This window comes from Cylas formicarius, unplaced genomic scaffold (genome assembly GCF_029955315.1).
Source record: "Cylas formicarius isolate icCylForm1 unplaced genomic scaffold, icCylForm1.1 PGA_scaffold_8__14_contigs__length_24414737, whole genome shotgun sequence".
In the NCBI taxonomy this organism is placed as follows: Eukaryota; Metazoa; Arthropoda; class Insecta; order Coleoptera; family Brentidae; genus Cylas; species Cylas formicarius.
This window is the reverse complement of record NW_026844361.1, coordinates 23,411,540-23,432,769: the sequence shown is the minus strand read 5'-3', so window position 1 is coordinate 23,432,769 and position 21,230 is coordinate 23,411,540. Positions and strand designations below refer to the sequence as shown.

Genomic DNA, 21,230 nt, shown 5'->3' with positions numbered 1-21,230 from the left:
TAATGACAAGTCATTAGAACGTAACCCTTTTACAAAGTCAGGGACATAACTAGGGCCCCAAGTGCTGTTATATCTTGGTTTACTTGGCCTTAGATTATAAACACCTTAAAAAACCTAGTTAGATTTGCATTGTTAAATAAATCTGATCCAAAAATAAGGCGGTGCTGCACTGAAAGAACTCAATGAGCCATAGGACTTGCCTTGTCTAAAATGAATAGTAAGGAAATCTAATATAGTCTAGTCTCCACCAAAGTTTAAATGCATGCAGGTATTAAATGCCTCAAGGTAGCGCTCTGAACAGATGATAGAAAAATATCCAGCAAATCTTCTAGAATGCTTGCCTGACAAAATCCCTGCAGCCAGGGTAAGGGATTTCCACAAAGGGTGACCTCTCCTGTCAAAAGAAGAAGGTAATTTGCCTGGAATTAGAAACAATAAATAACTACAACGCCTCCCATGAAAAAAAGGAAACCAATGCTGGCTGTGCCCGTAAGGGATTACTGCGATCCCTGTAGCTCAATCAGCCTTGATTTTTCGTAAAACAAGTGGCAACAAGCAAAACGGGGGGAAAGCATAGAAGAAACTGTCGCCCCAAAAAACAGTAAACGCGTCTACATTAGATGCCTCCGGATCTGGAAACCAGGAAATAAACTTTCCGCATTTCTTACTCAGGCGAGAAGCAAACAGTTCGATTTAGGGGAATCCAAATTTGCTTGTTATTTTAGCAAAAGCATTGTCCGAAAGGTACCATTCACCATCAAAATTCAAATTCGTGGGTTCCTTATGCGCTTCAAAATTATCGGAAGATCGAATGTAAGATGCTTTAACCCATAACCTCCTTTCTTCACACCAACCCCAAGGCGCCTCGAAATTTCGTTTAAAACAGGAAATTTTACTCACCCTATTCTATTTACATACAAAATAGCAGTTGTGTTATCAATCCTCAAAAGTGTCTCGCAGTTAGTCAAATACGAGGCGAAGCATTAGAGACCAAATGAGGCCGCAGTTAATTCTAGTGCATTAATATGAAACTGAGCTTCCCTAGGACTCCAAAGTCCTCTGGCACAATTCCCCAACCCAAAGGAGTACCATCTGAGAAAATCTCAAGTTTGTAACATTGCTGCCTTACAGGGCATTCAGGATTCTGTAAACTTTTTAGCCACCACTGCACAAAAAGAGGAATGAGGTTAAGACCATAGATGGCGAATATACCGTCCATGGTAAGTTATTCCACAGTTTTTTGGCTCTGCTTTAAAGCTGTGGTGCCACCTAGCGACTAGAAGGGGGACTACGTATATTGATTTCATAGAAGAGGTGTAACATATACTCATACATTTTGTCTGTCACAATGTAAATACTAAACATGGAACTCTACGCTTGGCGTTTCACTTTTGTTTACTGTCATATGATGTCACTAAAGAAAGACAGTCCCTTTGGCTGACGTTTAAATACGTTTTTATTTTCTGCGGAAATACTATACTTCCGGCGGGCCCCAGAAACAACCACTTGTTATCGCGAAAATGTGCGGGGTTCGTATATTTTTTTATTAAGATTGGCGCCACGTATCAACAATCCTTGTCTAGTTAAGTACAACGGAATTCGGCATGACTTTACCATTACCATTTTCAAAAAAGTATCCTTTTGGCAAATTCTCGGTATATATTCACGCGGGGGACGGCCTCTTGAGGCGCGTTTATAGACATATAGAAGTTATACGTTCACTTAATTCGCGACTTAAGAAAAAAAACGCTCTTTTTTATCGCAAAAACCGTTTTAATAGACCCGCCCGGGGCGCCATTTGACTTTGGGGAAAGGACCCGGGCCTCGTTACTCGACGAGGAACTCATTTGTCCGCGTTTATGTAGCGATAATTCGCTCACTAAAAGCTAATCTACACTTTAGCAAACCACGCTCATAGAACAGACAATTCAAACGAATACGCACACGGCAAAATGTTTTTTCTTAGATCAAAGCAAATTGCTTTGTAGTAAAACAATTTGCGCTTTCCTATTTATCATAAAAAATCTCTTATCTCTCTGTTTTATTGCAAAACAGAAATTGTTTTATTATAAAATGAAAGACTACGACACCTTTTCCTCTAGAAGGAAAATATTTGCTCACTCAAAACGAAACCTTTTGATTCCTCTTCCAAGACACAATAATTTTCTTGACCAAAAATGAAATAATGAAAATTTCTAAGACCATATACTATTTTAGAGCAAATCGAAGTGTTTTTCGAGATAAAACAAACCTATATCCGCATTATTTTGTTTCAAGACGAATCTATTCTTGAAATGAAAAATTATACTCCCTTAAATCAAAATAAACGAAAATTTATATTATTTTCTTCTAAGATATTTTATTATTTTTTCTTTCGATATTGCCACTTTAATTGAATTCATTAAAATTGTATCAGATTTTCGAGTGTCACTTCTAAAAAAAATAACTCTATACATTCTTCAGTTTAAAACCGCGGATATTTCATTGATCAAAGGTCAACGTTAAAGTATAAGTTCAAGAGAATAATTCAAACAATCATACTTTACTTTAAAATAGATTTCTTATTAAAGGTTTTGAAACTTTTACTTTAACGTTGGTCTTTGACCATTAAAATATCCGCGGTTGTGAAACTAATCGTTGACTTTGGGGACGCCCTGTATGTATAAAAGTATTACAAATTGAATTTGTTCTCTAGAAATGATTGGAGTATAGGTGTTTTGATGTGAGGAACAAAAATGGAAAGAAATTCAATCGTACGACAATACAAAAATATTTATTTTTCATTTTTCGGATTCAACAGCAACAGCAACATACTTAAAAGTACCACAAACGAGAACATCTTTAAGAAACATAGTCCTATATTCTAAAAGTCTGAAAAAAAAATTTAAAACAAATGTTAAGGTGTCGGAAACATAACGCATAACAACCATAACACAGTTAACAGTGCTACGAATCAAAAACATTCCTTCGAAATTTTTTATCACTTCAAGGGGCATATCCCAATCTGTCAAAAGGTCACGTATGTTTTCCATATGAGCTAGGTATTTCTATACGCATTCAAATCAAAAATCAACATCAAAACAAAACACAATTTTCGTTTCCGATGCGATGCCGACCAAAGCCACCTTTCCGACACACTCACTCCACATCACATAAATAACTAAACGAAATGCGTGTCTGCGTGTTAACAGGTCCGAGACAAATATTGCGAAAATGTATCGATTCAAGACAATGGGGGTTTATTTTTTTTTACTTCAACACAAATGCGCCAGATTGTTTTGGACGAACGTGTGACATATTTATTATTTTCATCACCGGGTTGTTTTGAGTAAAAATCCAATTTTCAAGATTTACATAGAAACAAATTTTTGTTTTATGGCAGTAACATTTATTATTTTATGTTTTTACGGAAAAAAAAACGTTCTTGTCAACGATGAAACTTAGAAATTCAAATTATTTCTGACTTTTTAAGAAAATTAAACCACATTGTTTCCCAGAGCTGATTATTACAAATATACAATTAGGTAAACTACTATTATACTTCAATACAAAGGAAATTTTTAAAATTTTAAATAATATACAGAATATATATATTAGTATTAAATTTTGACCAAACTGACCACCACATATTACTCCAGCAGGCTTCTGACAAGTTTAAATTCTCTAAAGCACCTGTTTCATCACTAAAATGGCAATTCTTTATTCGCAGTCAGTTTGTGGAATTGTTTCAACATATTATTTCGATGTTGAACTGGAGGAGCCTACACTGATCATCTCAAAATATTTAACCACATTGGCACTGTCGCTGATTGTGAATCCCTCCAAGACAGCATTGATGCAGTGGTATCTAATTGACTGAATCTTACTCACTGCAGTAAGGGATCCTGTGGTGGTCAGCGCCTCCAGAACTTTGGATTTTTTTTTCAGAATCTTTGTATCACTCTTGTGAAGTCTAATTTCAATTTGGTTCCATCATCAGTCAATCATTTTATCATATTTAGATAGGAAGGCATTTACCCCCACCGGAGCCTTGAGCATAAGTATATCCTCAGTAGGTTTCCATAAACTCGTGAATCGTATCTCCCATCACTTCGACACATTTTGAGACAATCTTCCATCTAATTTAAAAAACTCCCGCAATCTGCCTGTTGAGCTTTAATTTTTGTTTTGGTTTTGTTTTATTATTATTATTATTATTATTATTATTATTATTATTTTAAAGGTTTTATGTATTACGTCAAATATTTTAATGGATAGAACAGACCCGGAAACCCACGGGTCCAAATATTGACCAACTATCTTGGGTTCTCCGTAACTGGAAGCATGTAACACAAAAAGTGTTTATTATTTAACACCAGCATGAAATAATTTAATAGGTATTCTATATGCACACACTTAAAAATTGTCAGAACACATCGCAACCAGTCTCCAGTCTAGTGCCAGTCTCCTTCGAAATTTTACCCATTTTAGTTTAGATCGTAGTACGAAATGCTTTGAGTTCATAACGACTTCCTAATAATACTAATTGTTATTATTATAGTCATAATAATTAAAAATAAGCAGAAGGGTTCGTTGAATCCGCTCCAACTCTACTTTAAGAATGACCAGCTGAAGAAGATATCCTCGAGGGAAGAAACCCAATTTCAACTTCTAGAGAGAGAGATAGCGCACTACTTCGTCGTCTCACCCCGTATATCTCCGGCGTCGTCCGGCTGTTCATTATTAATCATTTTTTTCCGCGGCCGCACCCCCCGTCTCCCGCGACCCCCTTCCCCGCTACCTACAACTCTTTTGTTTCGTCGTTTCGTTCGCTTTTTTTTTCCTCTCTTTTATCTCGTTGCCTCGTATAACCAGAGGCTACTTTAGAAGTTCCTCTCGACGTCCCGCGCGCCCCCCCGGCACCGAATCGGACCGACTTCATTTGTTTCTCGTGTCTCGGAATACGCGCGCGGAGCAAAACGATGATGAATGGATCCGGGGGTCGAAACTTTTTTTTTACTTTTTCGATGGTAAAGAAAAAAAACACGAACGCGTCGACTGCCTGCGTATTTTTCGTCGAGTGTTTTCGTGCTTCGAAATTTCGTTCGATACGAAAGACGGAAGATGTTGAACAGACACTTTTCTGCTGTGTTTACTCTAATGTAGTTTTGATTGCGTTTCGAGTTAATAACATCTCGGATGTGGAAACGCGAGTTTAGAGCTGGGCAGATCGATACGATGCTATGTGCTTTAAACGCCCTCTCTATCAGTCATCTCATTAACCAAAAAAGAGCTTAGGCAACACATTTTTCACGACAGATATCGAACATCTATTTAAAATAGCATTTTTCAATTTACAATTTTTATTTGTAATTTTGTTATATATCTTTTTGAATATTTGTCTGTTAACTTATTATATCCATTTAACTCGGTTATGGTTAGTTATATTTTTCACTCTAATAATACCTTTTTTATCTTCGTTCGTTTGGCACTGATGTGTTTATAATCAAAAGTGTAAGCATAACTGTATATGAACATATTAACAGAATAAAGTCTATTTATTATTATAATTATTATTATTATTATACGATTACATCTCAGCTCTCACTGGTCTGTTATCACCCGAGGCTTTGCTTGCTGCGGGCTCTCTGAACTGTCTGTCTGTCTGTCCGTATTCCACGATGTTCGGTGGAAGTCCGATGTCTTTTAAATTTTTGGAGAAGTTTTTGGAGACAATTCCCTCCACGGAAATTACAAATGGATAGATAAACACTTTATTTTAAAAAATTTCGTATTTTTGTATTTTTTCTGTTTCAGTTTTACTGATATTGTGGGAGAGTGGAACAGCGATATCAATTATGAGGGCATTTTTCTTTTCTTTGTCTATAAAAACGATATCGGGTTCACTGTTCTATCCGTTGGGTCTATCCCAGTACAGTACAGCTCTGCCATGTTCGAGTACAGCCGAGGGCTGGTATTTATAATGCGGTTGATATGTTTCTAGAAGGCCATACATTAAGGCTAGTTGGAGGTGGATAATTTTAGCAAGTTGGTTATGACGGTCCAAATATGCGCTCTCAGCGAGAACAGGGCACCCGGCGATAATATGTTCGATTGATTCTCCAAATGAGCCACATTTTCTGCAGTTGTCCTCCACGTTGAGTTTGAGACAGTGTTTTTCATAATTGCGAGTTCTCGTGACTCTGTCTAACTCATTAAGGTCCGATTCGGACCATTTCAATATCCCAAAAGTGTACGTGAGAACAGGAATAGCCCAGGAATTGATAGCTGTGACCTGGATGTCTTGTGAGAAAGTCCTCACTGTTTCAATCAGCGCTTGGAGTCCCGTTCGGCTCTCACTGTGAACCTTCAGATCGTCCATATATAGCAAATGGGATAGCTTTTGTCTTTCTCAATTGTTGATTTTATATCCAACGCGGGAGTCATTCAGAAGGGTTAACAGTGGGTTCATCGCCAAGCAGAACCACAACGGCGATAAAGCGTCACCCTGAAATATGCCTCTAGTTATGTTTACTTTTCCAGCGCTGTTATTGTTTAGCAAAATGTTGTACTTCCATGTGCCCATCATGTGTTTAAGCACATTTCTCACTTTGGGGCATATGTTATATATAAGATTGTTCGGAAAGTCATTTCGTTTTTTCCCGTCAGAGGACTTAATTACGTTTTTTCGAAACCAACTTCACACTTAAGCCGCGTAACCATTATATGTCTTGAGAGCTGATATTGCAAGGCTTGTGTGTGAAAAAGTTCTATTAATTCTACGCAGTAGTTTTTGGTCGGTGCCCTTTTAAATATGGAGAGCAATAAGCAGCATTTTCGTCATATTTTACTTTTTTACTTCAGAAAAGGTAAAAATGCTGTCCAAGCGAGAAAAAAATTGACGGATGTGTATGGAGAAGGCGTGTTAACAGTACGCCAGTGCCAGAACTGGTTTGCAAAATTTCGATCCGGCAATTTTGATGTCGAAGATGCACCACCGCGGTCTGGAAGGCCGGTCGAAGCTGACAAAGATGCGATAAAGGCATTAGTTGATGCAAATCGGCGAATAACCACACGAGAGATCGGTGAGAGATTAAATTTGTCGAATTCGACTGTTTATGGCCATTTGAAAGGCATGGGCTTAACCTCGAAGCTCGATGTTTGGGTGCCCCATGTCCTTACGGAGCGAAATTTGTGTCGTCGCGTTGACGTGTGTGATTCGCTCCTCAAGCGTCAAGAAAATGATCCATTTTTGAAGCGGATTATTACCGGGGACGAAAAATGGGTTGTATACAACAATGTTAAACGCAAGAGGTCATGGAGCAGAAAAGATGAACCGGCTCAAAGCGTGTCAAAAGCCAACATTCACCAAAAAAAGGTGATGCTCTCCGTTTGGTAGGATGTCAAAGGAATCGTTTTTTTTTGAGCTTTTGCCGGACAATACAACGATTAATTCAGAAGTCTATTGTCATCAACTGGCCAAATTGAATGATTCACTTAAAGAGAAGAGGCCCGAATTAATCAACAGGAAAGGTGTAATGTTCCACCAGGATAATGCGAGACCTCACACAAGTTTGGTCACTCGCCAAAAACTTTTACAGCTTGAATGGGACGTACTGCAACATCCACCATATTCTCCAGATCTGGCGCCTTCCGACTACTATTTGTTCCGGTCCCTGCAAAATTTTTTGGATGGCAAAACCTTTACCTCAAATGAAGATGTCAAAAACCACCTGAACCAGTTTTTTGCCAGCAAGGACCAAAACTTTTATGAGAGGGGAATTATGTTACTGCCAGAAAGATGGCAAAAGGTGTCGGACCAGAATGGCCAATATATAATTTAATAAAATATTTATTCATTATACGAAAACTGTCTTTCATGTTCCCCAAAAAAAACGAAATGACTTTCCGAACAACCCAATATTTCTAGCACTTTTATGAGCCAATCATGAGGGACTGAGTCGAAACTTTGCTGTAGTCAATGTAACATATATTTAAGTTCCTTTTCCTAGTTTTAACCTGTTTTAGGACTACAGCGTCAATGATTAATTGAGGTTTACATCCAGTTGATCCTCGGATACAGCCTTTTTGCTCCTCCTCTAGGATTCCGTTTGTTGTGCAGTGTTCATATATCTTGTCGTTAATTATGGAGGTAAATAATTTGTATATCACTGATAGACAGGTTATCGGGCGGTAGTTGTTTGGTTTGGTGGGGTTGCCCTTCTTAAATATCATATAGGTATTCCCCTCAGTGAGAAAATTAGGAAACTTTAGTGGTTCGTCCAGTAAAACATTGAGCCAGGCCGGAAAATATTTTATCCAGAAGTTATGCAGTCTGTCCGATGGCGGAGACTTCCAGTGCTGTTATATGATCCAAAGTCATATCATTAATTGTCAGTGCGCGTTGTTCAATTTCAGCTATCCAGTCAGCGTCCTCTCTGAACTGCTTTGGTCCTGACCAGATATCTCTCCAGTAATCGCCAAACGCGTTAAGGTCTGGTTTATGCTTTTGTGTTTCTTTTTTGTCTTTTTCTTTGCTCTCCAGTTTCCTAAAGAATTTTTTCCGATTCGATGTAAATTCGGAGTTCTGTTTTTTTCTTATAGAGAGCTCATTATATCTTCGAAGTCTGGCACCCTTGGCCCATGCTTGTTGCCTAAATCGGCCTTTCAGTTCTAAAAGTCTTTGTTGATGTTGTGCTGAGCGAAGGTTTATTATTTTATGATTATTATATTTAGACTAAGAACTTAACTTCGTTGATATGGGAGCTACAAAGTCAGCTAAGTAGCCAAAAATATATCAGCAATTTTTATAACCTTCAAAATCACTTATTTCAATATAAAGAGGAAGATGAACACACAACTAAACTTCACAACCGCTTTCATACCAAAATGAGAAGCCAAATGAAGAAAATGATTATAGTCTTCTATTTAGTCTATCGACTCTTGTTTCCTCTTTCAGGAAAAAAAGTTGTGCTAACTGTTTTTATTCTATATATCCAAAAAATGTACCACGTTGCCCTAACTAAGTACTAAAGCACTTAAGATGTTTTATTAAGTGTGGAGAAATCAAGAGATCAAGAGAAAATTTAGTTTCGTCTTATTGTTGTCAGCTTTCCTCGCGTGAGTGGCGAAACGATAAGTTATTGGACATTCCAAATAATTCTTCGTCTTTGGGCTTATGCGTTAACGATATGATTAGGATAAGTCTTCAATGGATTTCATGACATTTTTCACTTTGGTGAGTACCAAACTTTTTGAAATTGTTTTGTCTATTCAATTTTATCTGAGATCGAGAAAAGCTTTTAAAGTATAATCGAGGTCCATAATTTTTTTACTGGTATTTTTAAACACTTTTTTGATTATGATAATCGAAAAACATAATATTCCTGCGAAGCTGGATAATATTTCTTTACAATCTAATCAAATTTTATTAGTGACAAAAACATTTTAGTACACCAGTGGGTAGTTTTAACTAACACGAACATATGATTTGCTAAAATCCATAAAAAAAAATCTGCAGTTGCCAAAAGCTATGCACTGCAACAGTAAAGTCACTTTATTATATGTCACTTTGGTTCTGCAGAAAGGAAAACTTATCAAAGTCGATTTTGCTACCGCAAAAAAAGCTCCTTGCAAATATTTTTTTCATATTGCTACAGTGTTTAATGTTTGCCGGATGCCTTCCAGAACCTAACCCCCCATAGACTTTATTATAATGGAGAATACGGTGCATAAAGGCGAGGTCTAGCAAAAATTATTATTATCGATTATTGTCGATACTATATCGACCCAGGCCTAAAACCGCACGCGGGTCGAGACCTAACAGGAATGGAAAAACGTACAATAAAGATGCGTTTAATAAAATGTGAAACTGGAAACTTAATACTCGCGATTTCTGGAAGCCATGTGCTCCCCGGCAAGCCGGATAATCGTCAATGAATGTAATTTCTGAAAACGTTATTTTTAGTCGATGTAGATATACGCCCGGCACAGTGTAGTTGAAAATCCTTTGATTTATGTCGACTTTAAACGCGTTCTTCTCGGAAATTGGCGATTTTTTGACATTTTGTAAAATTTCGGAGTCCATCTTGAGGAATTTAAAGCGCAGTTTGCAAATAATATTGGTGAAATTCAAAGTGAACATTTCTAGATCCCAATTAGTTATTATTTTCTTGCATACGTCAAAAAAAAATGACACGTTCCCACACTAAATTAGCGTAATATTAAAAGCGCTCCCTTTTCCAGGCAAAATTTTCGAGAACCTGACCCTCAACCCCCAAAAAGCGACGACGCCGCTCAGCGAACCGCCCACCCCGCCGTCGACACCTCTGTCCCCGAAAAACGACACCCCCAAAGGGAGTACCACCTTCGGGAACATAACGATCACCCCTTCTAGTCAGCCGACGGGCCCTAAACTACCTCAAGGTCAACCGCAGACCTCCGGCGGCTCGCCCTTTGGTCAGAACTATCCCCTCAACCTGGACGCCAAACGATCTTCTCCCCTTTACTCCCCGTTTTCCAATGGATTCGACGCTACCCCCTCGGGGGGAGAACAATCGGAGTTTTCGTATCCTGACCAAGAAGGTTACCGGAACAAGGGAGGAGACAACGCTGATCCCAAGGGAGTACTGAGTTCGAGGGTAAGTAAGTGTTAGTTTGGCCTACAAAATAGGGACTATTGAAAGAAAATTGCCTGTACAAAACTCGCCTACCAAGAGCCTTTTGATCAGTGAAGAATTCACTTGGTAATCGGTGATTAGTGTTGAGGTCGCAACATTTGTTCGGAGGTCCAAAGGAGTGACTCTAGAATAACATCAATCACCAGTCGAGTTTTTAGTCATTTTTAGTTATTTTACTCATTTTTCCGCCCCTCTCATCGATCTGCAAAACCTAATTTCAATCATTTTATATTTATTTTTTTTATTATTATTTTTATTATTTCATTTATAAAATTATTACAGTAACTTTTTCTGTATCAATATTTTGAATTTTCGTCACTTATGTCACGTATGTCAGACGGGTCCTTAAATTCCTCATATTTTTCAAAAAAGTGTCCGTAGATATGGTATTTTTTCAGTTTTTATGTCGTTTCCTCTTTCACTTACATTTAATGGGAAATTTATTTCAAGTAAATATCGGCAACCTCATAATAAAAATAAAATAAAAATCTTTTGAAACACTTTTTTACACAGTTTTAGAAGCAAGAAACTAAATCAAACAAGTCTCCGTCCACTATTATTTCTTATGATAAATTGAAAAGTTTCTTAAGTCTTTTTGGAAGACTTAAAACAAGCTTTCTTGTTACTTTCGAAAATCGATGAAATAAAAAAAATTTTTTGTTTGTTTGTCCGTTCTCTGTTCTCGTCTTTTGGTTTTTCCTGAACAACTTTCGAACCGTTGCAGCTACAACATTGAAATTTGCCTCCTTTTTTACCCTCCACGAGGCACATAAGCTTATAAGAAATGGCTCTGATTCGACGCCGGTATCCATCTTTTTTTCGCGATTTTGAATTTTGCTATGAAACACGATAAGTGTCCACAATTTGAAGCAATCGACTTCATATTTGGCACATCTATGTAGCCTTGCCTCATGACGGAACTTATTGGTGGGGCTGGGGGGTCGGGAAGTATTCTAAAAAAATAAAAAATAGCACGTGCAAGGGTCTACAAAAAACATAATTTTTCAAAAACTGTTTAAGAGACAAAAAAAAATCTTGAACCAGAAGAAGCATAGGATACGGCTCTATAAACTTTTATTCGTGACAATTTTCCAAAATATTTTTGCTTCCAGAATAATATGTGGTAGTTTATGGTACAGACATTTTCGTTGTTCGAGTTGTATTTTTTTTCCTCCAAAATTTATCTCGCGGCCGTTATAACCTGCTCGTTGCAAGCAGTTTCTAATCGTTTGAAGTCTAACATTTTTTGAGAACTCTTCCCTGATTCCCTCTGCAATTTTTTTCACAACAGAAGACTCTTCCCGTACAGTTAACTTCCTGAAGAGATTTAAATTGATTTATTACATACTGTACAGTCGAATGTGATTTTTTAATTATTTTACCAATATCTCTAAAGGATCTTTTTCTCTTTCTGACTGAAGAAACTAATAGAAAACTGAAAAAATACTATGTGTACGAAGACTTTTTTGACCGACATCGCATCTTCGAAGCAGGCTCGTCCATATAATTAAAAACACAGTAAACATGGGTTACGGGCAGACGGGCCCAAAGTTCGCGGTCGCTGTCGTCCCGCCGCCCCCGTCCCCCTCTAGCTCAGAGGGGGCCAGCGCGAATTCTCACGATTCTCACAATTCCGAAACCCAAGGAACAACAAAAAAATCACCTCTTATCTCGCGGCGTATCATCTCGCCGCGGTTTCCATTGTGATATTTTCCTGCTGTTATTAAAAGCGAATAAGACGAATTTGTGCGTTTTCTACGAAAAAAAAAAACAACCTAATCGTCTCCGGAAGAGAGAAAGAGGAAAAAATGCGCCGTTGCCGCTATCCCGAAAAATATGAAAATATAAGGAAATTTGAAAGGTGTACTCATACGTTGTTGCAATGCTATTAAGCATCCGCCATATCTGTTCAACTTTTTTAGTTTTTGGAAAGGTTAAAACTTGACATGTTTCGTAATTTGTCATAGTGGCCGAATAACCCAGCGTTTATATATCAATTTCACACTGAGACTGCTTTGCATCGAGGTCTCAGTTCAGCAGAACCCTCGATGTGAAATATGTGAAATTCTAAAGGTAAAAATATTTGCATCTGGAAAACTTTAGGTTCTACTTCCTGGTTTAGCGCTGATTTGTCTCACACCGCATATAAAATTTTGTATTGTATTTTGCTCGCCTCCAGTAATATATAAATATATAATATATATATGGTTTTTATTACAGGTAATATAAGAAATATCCACAAAAAATATTTAGGCATTGCTGCCTCAATTGTTGATCTACTGTTATCAACATTCAATTTTAGTATATCTAATATAACCAGATCCAAGAACTTATTTTGTCACTATTGTTTGAAGCAGCAAACTATGCAGATCGGAGAGTCCACCGGCAGGAAATACTTGACACTAACGGCAAGCGTTCGACAACCTAACCAAAACTGCCAGACGTCGATTTTTTTCTACCTCTTCTATCTCTTTTTTATAACTTACATATATTTAAATTAATTTAAAATTAATTCGGTTTCCATATATTTTACTTTTCTGGTTGCTATGTTATGCCGAATTTTTCGTCGGCACGGAGGATTTCGTGGTCGCGCCGGCAACGTCGCCGGACCGGCGACCGTCAAAACACCGCAATTTATTTTTAATATAATGATGGGAACGATTTGTACTTAATGGCGACGAGATCTGGAATGGCAATTAAGTCTTTAATGGAATATTACGTCTTTGGTTCATTAAAAATGTACACAAAGTGTTACGAAAAAAATAAAATAAAACGAGCGCGGTTTTAATTTATTTCGCGCGTCCGTCAGTAATTCAGCGCGAGTGGACCGACCGCCATCTTTTTTAATTCACGTGCATCGCTGTTTTTTTTTGTCTAAAAGCGCGCGTTGCGTCTGTTCCAGGCGATTTTTCCGGGAAACGCCTTCCAGTTTTCCCACCACCGTAAGACTGACAGCGCGTCGCCGCCGCCACTGGAACCATCCCCCCTGAACGGTAAGTTCCACCGCCCGCCACTGCTTTTCGATTTTCCGAGCAATACGACCTTAACGAGGTGTCCATTCTTCGCCCTATATACAGGACGCTCCGGTTTTCGACTTCTTCAGGACTTTGTTTAATATTTATAATATTTATTTAATATATATAAGTTTTGAAAATTTTAGGAAACTCCTGTGTGACATAATTAAATGAACTCAATACATTTTATTTCGTTATAAAGACTGCAAATTGAAGGATACAGAAAAGCATGTGTTTCTAAGTGTTCCCCAAATTTTCTCAAAAAAAATGGCAATATGACATTAAAATTCAAAAACAATTAACAATTATTACTTGTCTTTGCGCCCTTATGAAACACCCTGTAAATTTAAAAATTTGTTTGTTTGTGTACATTATTTTGTCCCGCAGAGTTTTAAGAAATAATAATGAACAGAGAACATTCGCCTCCATATTCTGTATACGTACAAGTATAAAATGACGCAACAATCGACCCGTACAACTCTTTCATCGGGAAGCCTCTTCAAAGCTCCGGCCAGATGTTTTTTTAAGTATTCTAAAAAGGGTCAAATTCGTATTTCGAACGCTGCTGCTGCGGAGCCTGAAGAGAACGAATTAAAATTAAATAAGCTCAATAGGCAGGGCCGGATTGAGATCGCACGGAAAAGTAAAAATTGGCCAACGAACGTGCGAAATAGGTTTCCACACGCAGAGGTGAAGTGTGACTTGTTTAAAATTTAATTTCCGTCTTCTATAAATTAGCAAGCGGGTTTCTATAATTACTTTCGCTAATAGTCTTGACGATTAAGTCATTGGGGTTCCTTAAAATACGTTTGGTTTTAACTTTTTTAATAAATTAATGTTAGTTAATAACTAGGGACTTAACCTTGTGTTGTGTCCAAATAATGAGAGAGAAAAAATTATCTAGCCTATATAAAAAAAAAGTGAAGAAAAATATAAATTTAAAATTAAATAATTAGAATTAATATTATTATTAAATCTTGTTACATAATACATCCGCTTTTAGAAGTAATTTTATATAAGCAGCGCAGACGAAAAATTTGACTTGAAAGTAGTGACTGACATCGATATAGCCAGCTTAATCCTTCCTAGAATAGAAATCCAGGAGAATTGTGCCATTTCTGACTTTACAAGAAAAAAACATTTAAAATCGTTTCCAAAATAAAAAAATATGTGTATATTCCGTTCTAAATTTAAGTTCGCTGGGGCGGGTGGAATCTTTCGGGGCCGGTCCTGTCCTGACCCGCTCGCCACGTCATCGCGCTCCAATCCTTAACCCTTTGGAATTATTTGTACAAGTGCGTGTGTATATGCGTTCGTATATTAAATTGAAAAATCCGGATATTTCATTGCTCGGCACGGCCCTTTTCAAATTGTCTATGCTTTTGACTAGGTATTGGAAAACGTTTGTTCAATAGTTTTACGCGGAGGAATATTAAACTTAAGTGCCCCCCTCACCCGAATTCAAAAGCGGTTGTTGAAAAGTACAACGTTTTTGACAAGGATATTCAAGGCTCTTGAATGGGTTTGTTTGGGCTAAAAAAATTAAAATATAATTCCCCCGTTAAAATATTTAAAAATTAAATTGTGCTTTTAAAGGCTTATGCAAAGACTGAAGCTATTAGTAATCTGCAAACAAAGTGTATTATGCGGCAAGTTTGATAAAAGACGCTTTAGTCACGTGTTGCGGGTCAAATTTGTGAGTGTGTTGCACACTATAATTTTTTAATTTAAGTTAGGCGTCTAATCGTAGATCGGTGTTTGAAAGTTTTGCCTCCTTTCCTGTGTGCATCACAACAGGAATGTGAAATTTATTAAGAAAAACTTTAAATTAAAAAAAAAACGATTAAAATATTAAAAAATAAGATATAATCGGAAAAAATGAGCGCAAATGAAAATTATGAAGAAAATGTTAAAGTGTGATTAATTTGATTTGATTGCTTTTTGGAATAAACTAATTTTTGATTTAGAACTAGTTCGTAAAAAACAAATTAAAAAATATCTCAAATTTTCCCGAAAAAAAAAAAAAACAAAGTTCGTGATTTATGAATCGTTGTTTATGTTGCTGTCTAGGAGTGGAGTTTTCTTAAATGCGAATTACTAAGCGAATTTATCTTATTACAAACGGTCGTAACGTGAAAATATATGAAACGTATCAAAAAGCCGCTTTTACGATCATCGAACCTCAAAAGCCGACAGAAGCATGATGGGGAAATAAAAAAGATAAAATTTCAAAAACAGACATCCTGTGCGCGTGTGTTTTATATTAGACCCGCGTTTTATATACGCTCTCACGAGACGCGGTCGTTGCCTCGCCTATATCGGGTTCCGTTTTCTTCAAAACGCGATTTTTCGGGTAACGCGAGCAATGCTACAGCTGAGCGGTACGGACCACAAACATCGAAGTACGGCCCTGACCGAGTAAAAAAGATTACGGGCTGTAGAAGTCCGCGACGAAACTTGGACGTTTAAAGGCGAATGCCGTCAATAAGTCAATAAATGAAGCTTAGCTTTTAGGCCAATGTAGAAATATTAAAATTAATCCCAATTAATAGTTTTCGAATTAAGATATGAACCAAAGCTCCTAAAAACTGTATTTATCATACTAACAGTGGTCCGTTATATAATGTAGTGCTCCTAATGCAACTAAATAGTACCCACTGACCCGGGCCTTGGATCATTTTCTTTCTAAATCGCGATCTCCACGCAATTAACCCGTTTTCCCTGAAAATTGAACAGCAGCATATTTATAAAATGGCGAATTTACCTGTCATCGTGAGACTTGAACGCCACTGGATCTTATTGTTTGAAACATGATTTGTAATGACAGCACATGCCCATATTCTTGGCCAATGACTCCACTACACTGCGGGGATCAATTAAAGGATCTGAGTGTTTAGGTTAGTTTTGGTCAGTTTGGTTAGTCTCAACTCCATGAAAACTTATATGTTCGCCCACATCAGCATATTTTAAAATAAAAAATACATTTTACATAACATTTAAGTCTTTTCACGATGAAAATTGTTATGATGCGCCGCTCTGTTTGTTAACCCTTTCATGTAGAACAACGCAGAGGACGTCACGCTTCACGTGCCGTTTTCTGATGTGTTAACATTGGGCGTTATAATTGTCGTACGTGTCCCGACGCATGTGCTTATCTCAAAAATGTAATTTTGGCATTTAGACGCGTCAGGACACTGTGTATAAAAAGATAGAGAACATTCGAAAAACGTTTCTACCTTATCCGGTGTTCAAATTCTACCCAAACCTAAATTACTTGTCGGTAAGAAGAAAAACTTGGTCGTCTTCAATGAACAAAATTGATCTTCAGAAAATCAACTTCATGCGGTAAATTTATGCACAAATTATCTTCCGATAATATTCGATATTAGATTGTGCAAAATATATTGGCAATTTTTGCTTCGTTTATACACGGATATACATATTTCACCTGTCTTCATTCTGCTAAAATTAATTAAAATTAAATTGATTTCCTGTTTTCTTTTTTGTTAATTGGTTTTACTTAATTTTCTTGTAAATTATTTTATTCTGTAAATAACAATGATAATAATAACAGTCTTTATTGATAACAAAGATAGGACATTTAGAAACATACTGAAGCTGCTAAATATCAACCAAATCGATAAATCTATCTGTTATACACCTTTTCGCAATAAAAAATACATACGTTTGGCTCTAATCAGATTTGTAAGAATTTATTTGGTACTCGAAGAGAACCTGTACCTACTAAACAGGAATAAAATAAAACGAAAAAAGAAAAAAGAAAACTAAACTAAAGAAAGAAACGAAAAGAACAAAAATGATTAGTTTCAATATAAACAATCTAAAGTATTTTTCTGAATGCTCCGCAACCAACCGTACATCGAAGCCATGCGGATCGCAAATATCTCTGAATGCGAGCCTGGCAGCTAGGCTACAAATCACGGACCGCAGAAGTCGCCTTCCGGACTTTAAAGACGTGTTGCCAACCACCGGCAGACAAAGGAAACTATAGAGGTCGGGTCGGGCGCGATACAATTAGCGGAAATTCTATTATAGACGCGGGTTATTTTTCGATCGCGAGCGAAATTCTGAGCCTTACGCCAAAAATTTAACATTTCGATTTCGGAAAAAATCCGAGCAAAGTTGGCAAAAGCACCCGGGACTGCCATTATTTCATTATAGTCGCGACGCGTCGCTCTTTAATTAGCCCGAGGGGGACACCCGTTAAATAGCTGGAAACGCAATTAAAATCATCGGCGAAAGAAAAGGTTATGACGCGGGGCGCGGACCGAACGCACGATGGGGCCACCGTTTTCGCGGAATACGTGTGTCCGTACGTGTCCAGACGCGTTGCACGCTCGTATCTTTTTAAAGAGCGTGTCCTTCGGAGCTCCATTGTTTCCGAAAAATTACGTCTTCCGTTTTACGGCCTTTTTGGCACGTAAAATCGACGTTTTTTTTTATATACGTCAGATTTCTGCTGTCTTCTGTAGTCAGTGTCGTCACCAACAGGCGTCAATCGATTTTTTCAGTTGAGAACTAGTAATAAAAATAGCTGAACATATTATTACCATCAAACCATTAGAGGTTATTCGTAAAAGAGTAAACCTGACCGACAGTATCCTTTAAGTATTGCCCCATTGGCGCCCGTTCTTCGTGCGGATTCAAGTATCCGATTTCGTTCGCTTAAACCGACCAATATCTTGTAACAACGTTAACAATGGGCCCTAATGCGCGATCGGTCGTTTTTCACTTAGCGAACGACCGTCTTTGATTGAAATTTAAGCCCTGCGCGACCCTCAAGCGCACGCACATATAAATATCGCATTAAAATTTAATTTCCGCGGCTACATTGTAATAAACGGCCGGCATAATGGCGGTTTTATCGCGCTAACGATTTATAAAACCGCGCGAGCCGCCGGGGGCCGCAGATTTTTTCCGGAAAACTTTACGATTCCGGCCGGTCGTCGCATTTTTTTTTAAAATTCCGGCCTGGGCGCGGTTTCCATCGACATCGAAACAGATGGCGTTAGAATCGATATTTCTTGAGAACTATGCTAATTCCGGGTAAAACGTTTAACAGGTTCGCGGCGCATTTAAACGAATCGCGAGTATTTTACGGCCATTTTAATTACCCGAAACGTCGAGTACCGCCTTTTGTCCGACTGGCTCCTAGAGACCACGACGTTAAACCGTTTCTACGTACGTCTGTCGCGTAAAATCCGGATAAGAACGACGTCGCCTCTTCCTATCAACATTTTCGGCCATTTCTATCAATGAAGCGTCCTTGCAAAATGCACGGGATCGTTTAACCAAGGATGATTATGCAACCAGCGCTACGCGACCGCGTGCGCGGTTCCGGATGTACAAACAGTATACAATGTACAAATAACCGTGGAAAAAAATTTGGGAAGGGTCGTAAAATATGCGCCTGCTCGGTCAGTTCAAATCTCGTTTTTAATCAGTAAAACTTGTCGTTTCATATCAACGAATAAGGCCCGGCGGCAACCAGCACGTCCGTTGACAGTTCGTCAATTTGAAGTGTGTGCAGACCTCCGGAGACCTCCAGAAGTAAGTCTTTGACGGATGGCTTCGAAGTAAATAAGATAGTGTCCCAGACGGGCGAAGTAGATTTGCTGGAAAACTATAGGGCTGTGGTGGCAATATGATATGTCGAAATGCCGGATAAAACCAATCCTAGTAGCAACGGGATTACGTCACACGTGAAATGCAGAAATATACGCAAGTGGTTTCACCAAAATTTTCCGCACTTGAACACAGAAAAAAACAAATTATATCCGTCTCCCAAGAAAAAAAAAGAACTTTCTCTTAATATAAAACTACCTTACTCTAAAAACTAAAAGTAATTATAATTTTAGTGTTACCATCCTTATCTACAGCTTGTGCACGTTTTTCGGTAATTCAAACGCATCGTTGCTACCGGCTCTGCCGCAAACGGTTATTATTTATCCGTTAAAGTAGAAAAAGAGGTTTCTATGTTTCGTTTGCCCGCGGCAAACGAACAAAATTTGATTTACCGTTCCGAGACGATATCGTCGAAATTCCCGCGGAGCGGGATTAGGAGGAGGAGGAGGAGGAGCGTTTTTAAATCGTAATAAAACCAAATTGATGTGTTTTTGAAAGGAACGACCGGCTAGCGGACCCTGGAAAAAATTTAAATAATAAATTGAGAGTCAGTTTAACCGAATTAAATCAAATATGTCGCAGCCAATTCAAGTCAATTTAAGCGCTTTTTGTGACGGGCGAGCGTGTTGTCGGCGTTAATCTGTGGGAAAGGAAAAAACGGCGACCCCGCTACCGTCCTGTTTCGTTGGTTGCGTCCGCCCGGGGCTTCCCAAGTACACGCGATCAACTCCAGGCACCCTAACCTAACAATAAACGTAGCTGTCAAAATGCTGTCAGTCGGCGCGGACGAATTTCTTCAGTCTGGTGCCTTAATTCTTTTAAATGAGGAACACGCTGTGCTTCCAATTAATGAATGTCGAGTCCATACTCTGTTCGTTGAACTAAATGAACGTCCTGATAGATTTTGTATGTGAGGAGGGATTTATGTACACAACTTACTTGTAAAATATGAAGCAAAAAAAAAACTAAAAATACAATGGGAAACTTATATATCTATGTCATTTTTTACGTATATTCTCTTAGATATCACATATCTATCGTTGTTATTGCTAACTACGTTTACTATTACCAAGAACAGCGTAAGAAAATATATATGCTCTACTTTCCTGACATCTTATCCAAAATATATCTAGTACAGAAACAGAAACGTCTGGAGCTTAGATTTTGAAGATAACTCCGCCTCTTTTATGGAGCTGACGCAAGAAAAAGACGGTTGCTAATTTTACCGCGATAAAATACGGCATTATTTCATATAAAGCTCCTAAATTGACCCACACATTACCGGTAGATTTTTTAAACAACATCCTCCTGATTTCGACGGTTATTTATGATAATGGGAACGATATGATTTCTGTAAACATTGCGAATACCTCGCCGATTACCCTAAACTTTTTAATTTGACGTGATTAAATTGTGAAGTTTATGGATTTTTGAACCATAAAGACACAACAATAATAATAATAATTATGATTATTATTACAATAGTAATAATAATGATAATTTTACACTAGAAATAGAGGGCTAGTAATGGGGATTGTTGTCTTTCTCTTGATCGCTTACGAGGGCAGCGCCAAAATTTCCCGGCCTGAATATGAAAGAAACAAAGTAGAGTAACAATTTTTTATTATTTTTCAATATAATCCCCCTTAACTTCAATACGCTTATTACATCTCTTTATTAACAACTCAATCCCTTTAAAAAAATATTCTTTTGGTTTGTCAGCAAAATGAGCTAAAACAAATAATAGTCGCTGGGGGCCATATCTGGACTATAGGGAGGATGATCTATCTGTTTGAACCCACACTCTAAAATGGCAACTTGTGCAACACCAGCAGTATGGACGGGTGTATTATTGTGCAAAAGACGCACGCCTCTGGTCAGTTTTACAAGGCGTTTTACACGTATGCAGTCT

General features: G+C 37.8%; 1 protein-coding gene across 4 annotated transcripts in view; it reads left to right on the top strand.

Annotated features, from left to right (window-relative positions):
• LOC132705965 (zinc finger protein castor homolog 1-like) overlaps positions 1–21,230 on the top strand; it is an 83,068-nt gene that overhangs the window by 44,218 nt on the left and 17,620 nt on the right. For all 4 annotated transcript variants that reach the window (XM_060676963.1, XM_060676962.1, XM_060676961.1 and 1 more), the window contains exons 4-5: positions 10,225–10,619; positions 13,561–13,651. In XM_060676963.1, coding sequence (XP_060532946.1) covers positions 10,225–10,619; positions 13,561–13,651 — 486 coding nt within the window. The remainder of the gene's footprint in view (positions 1–10,224; positions 10,620–13,560; positions 13,652–21,230) is intronic.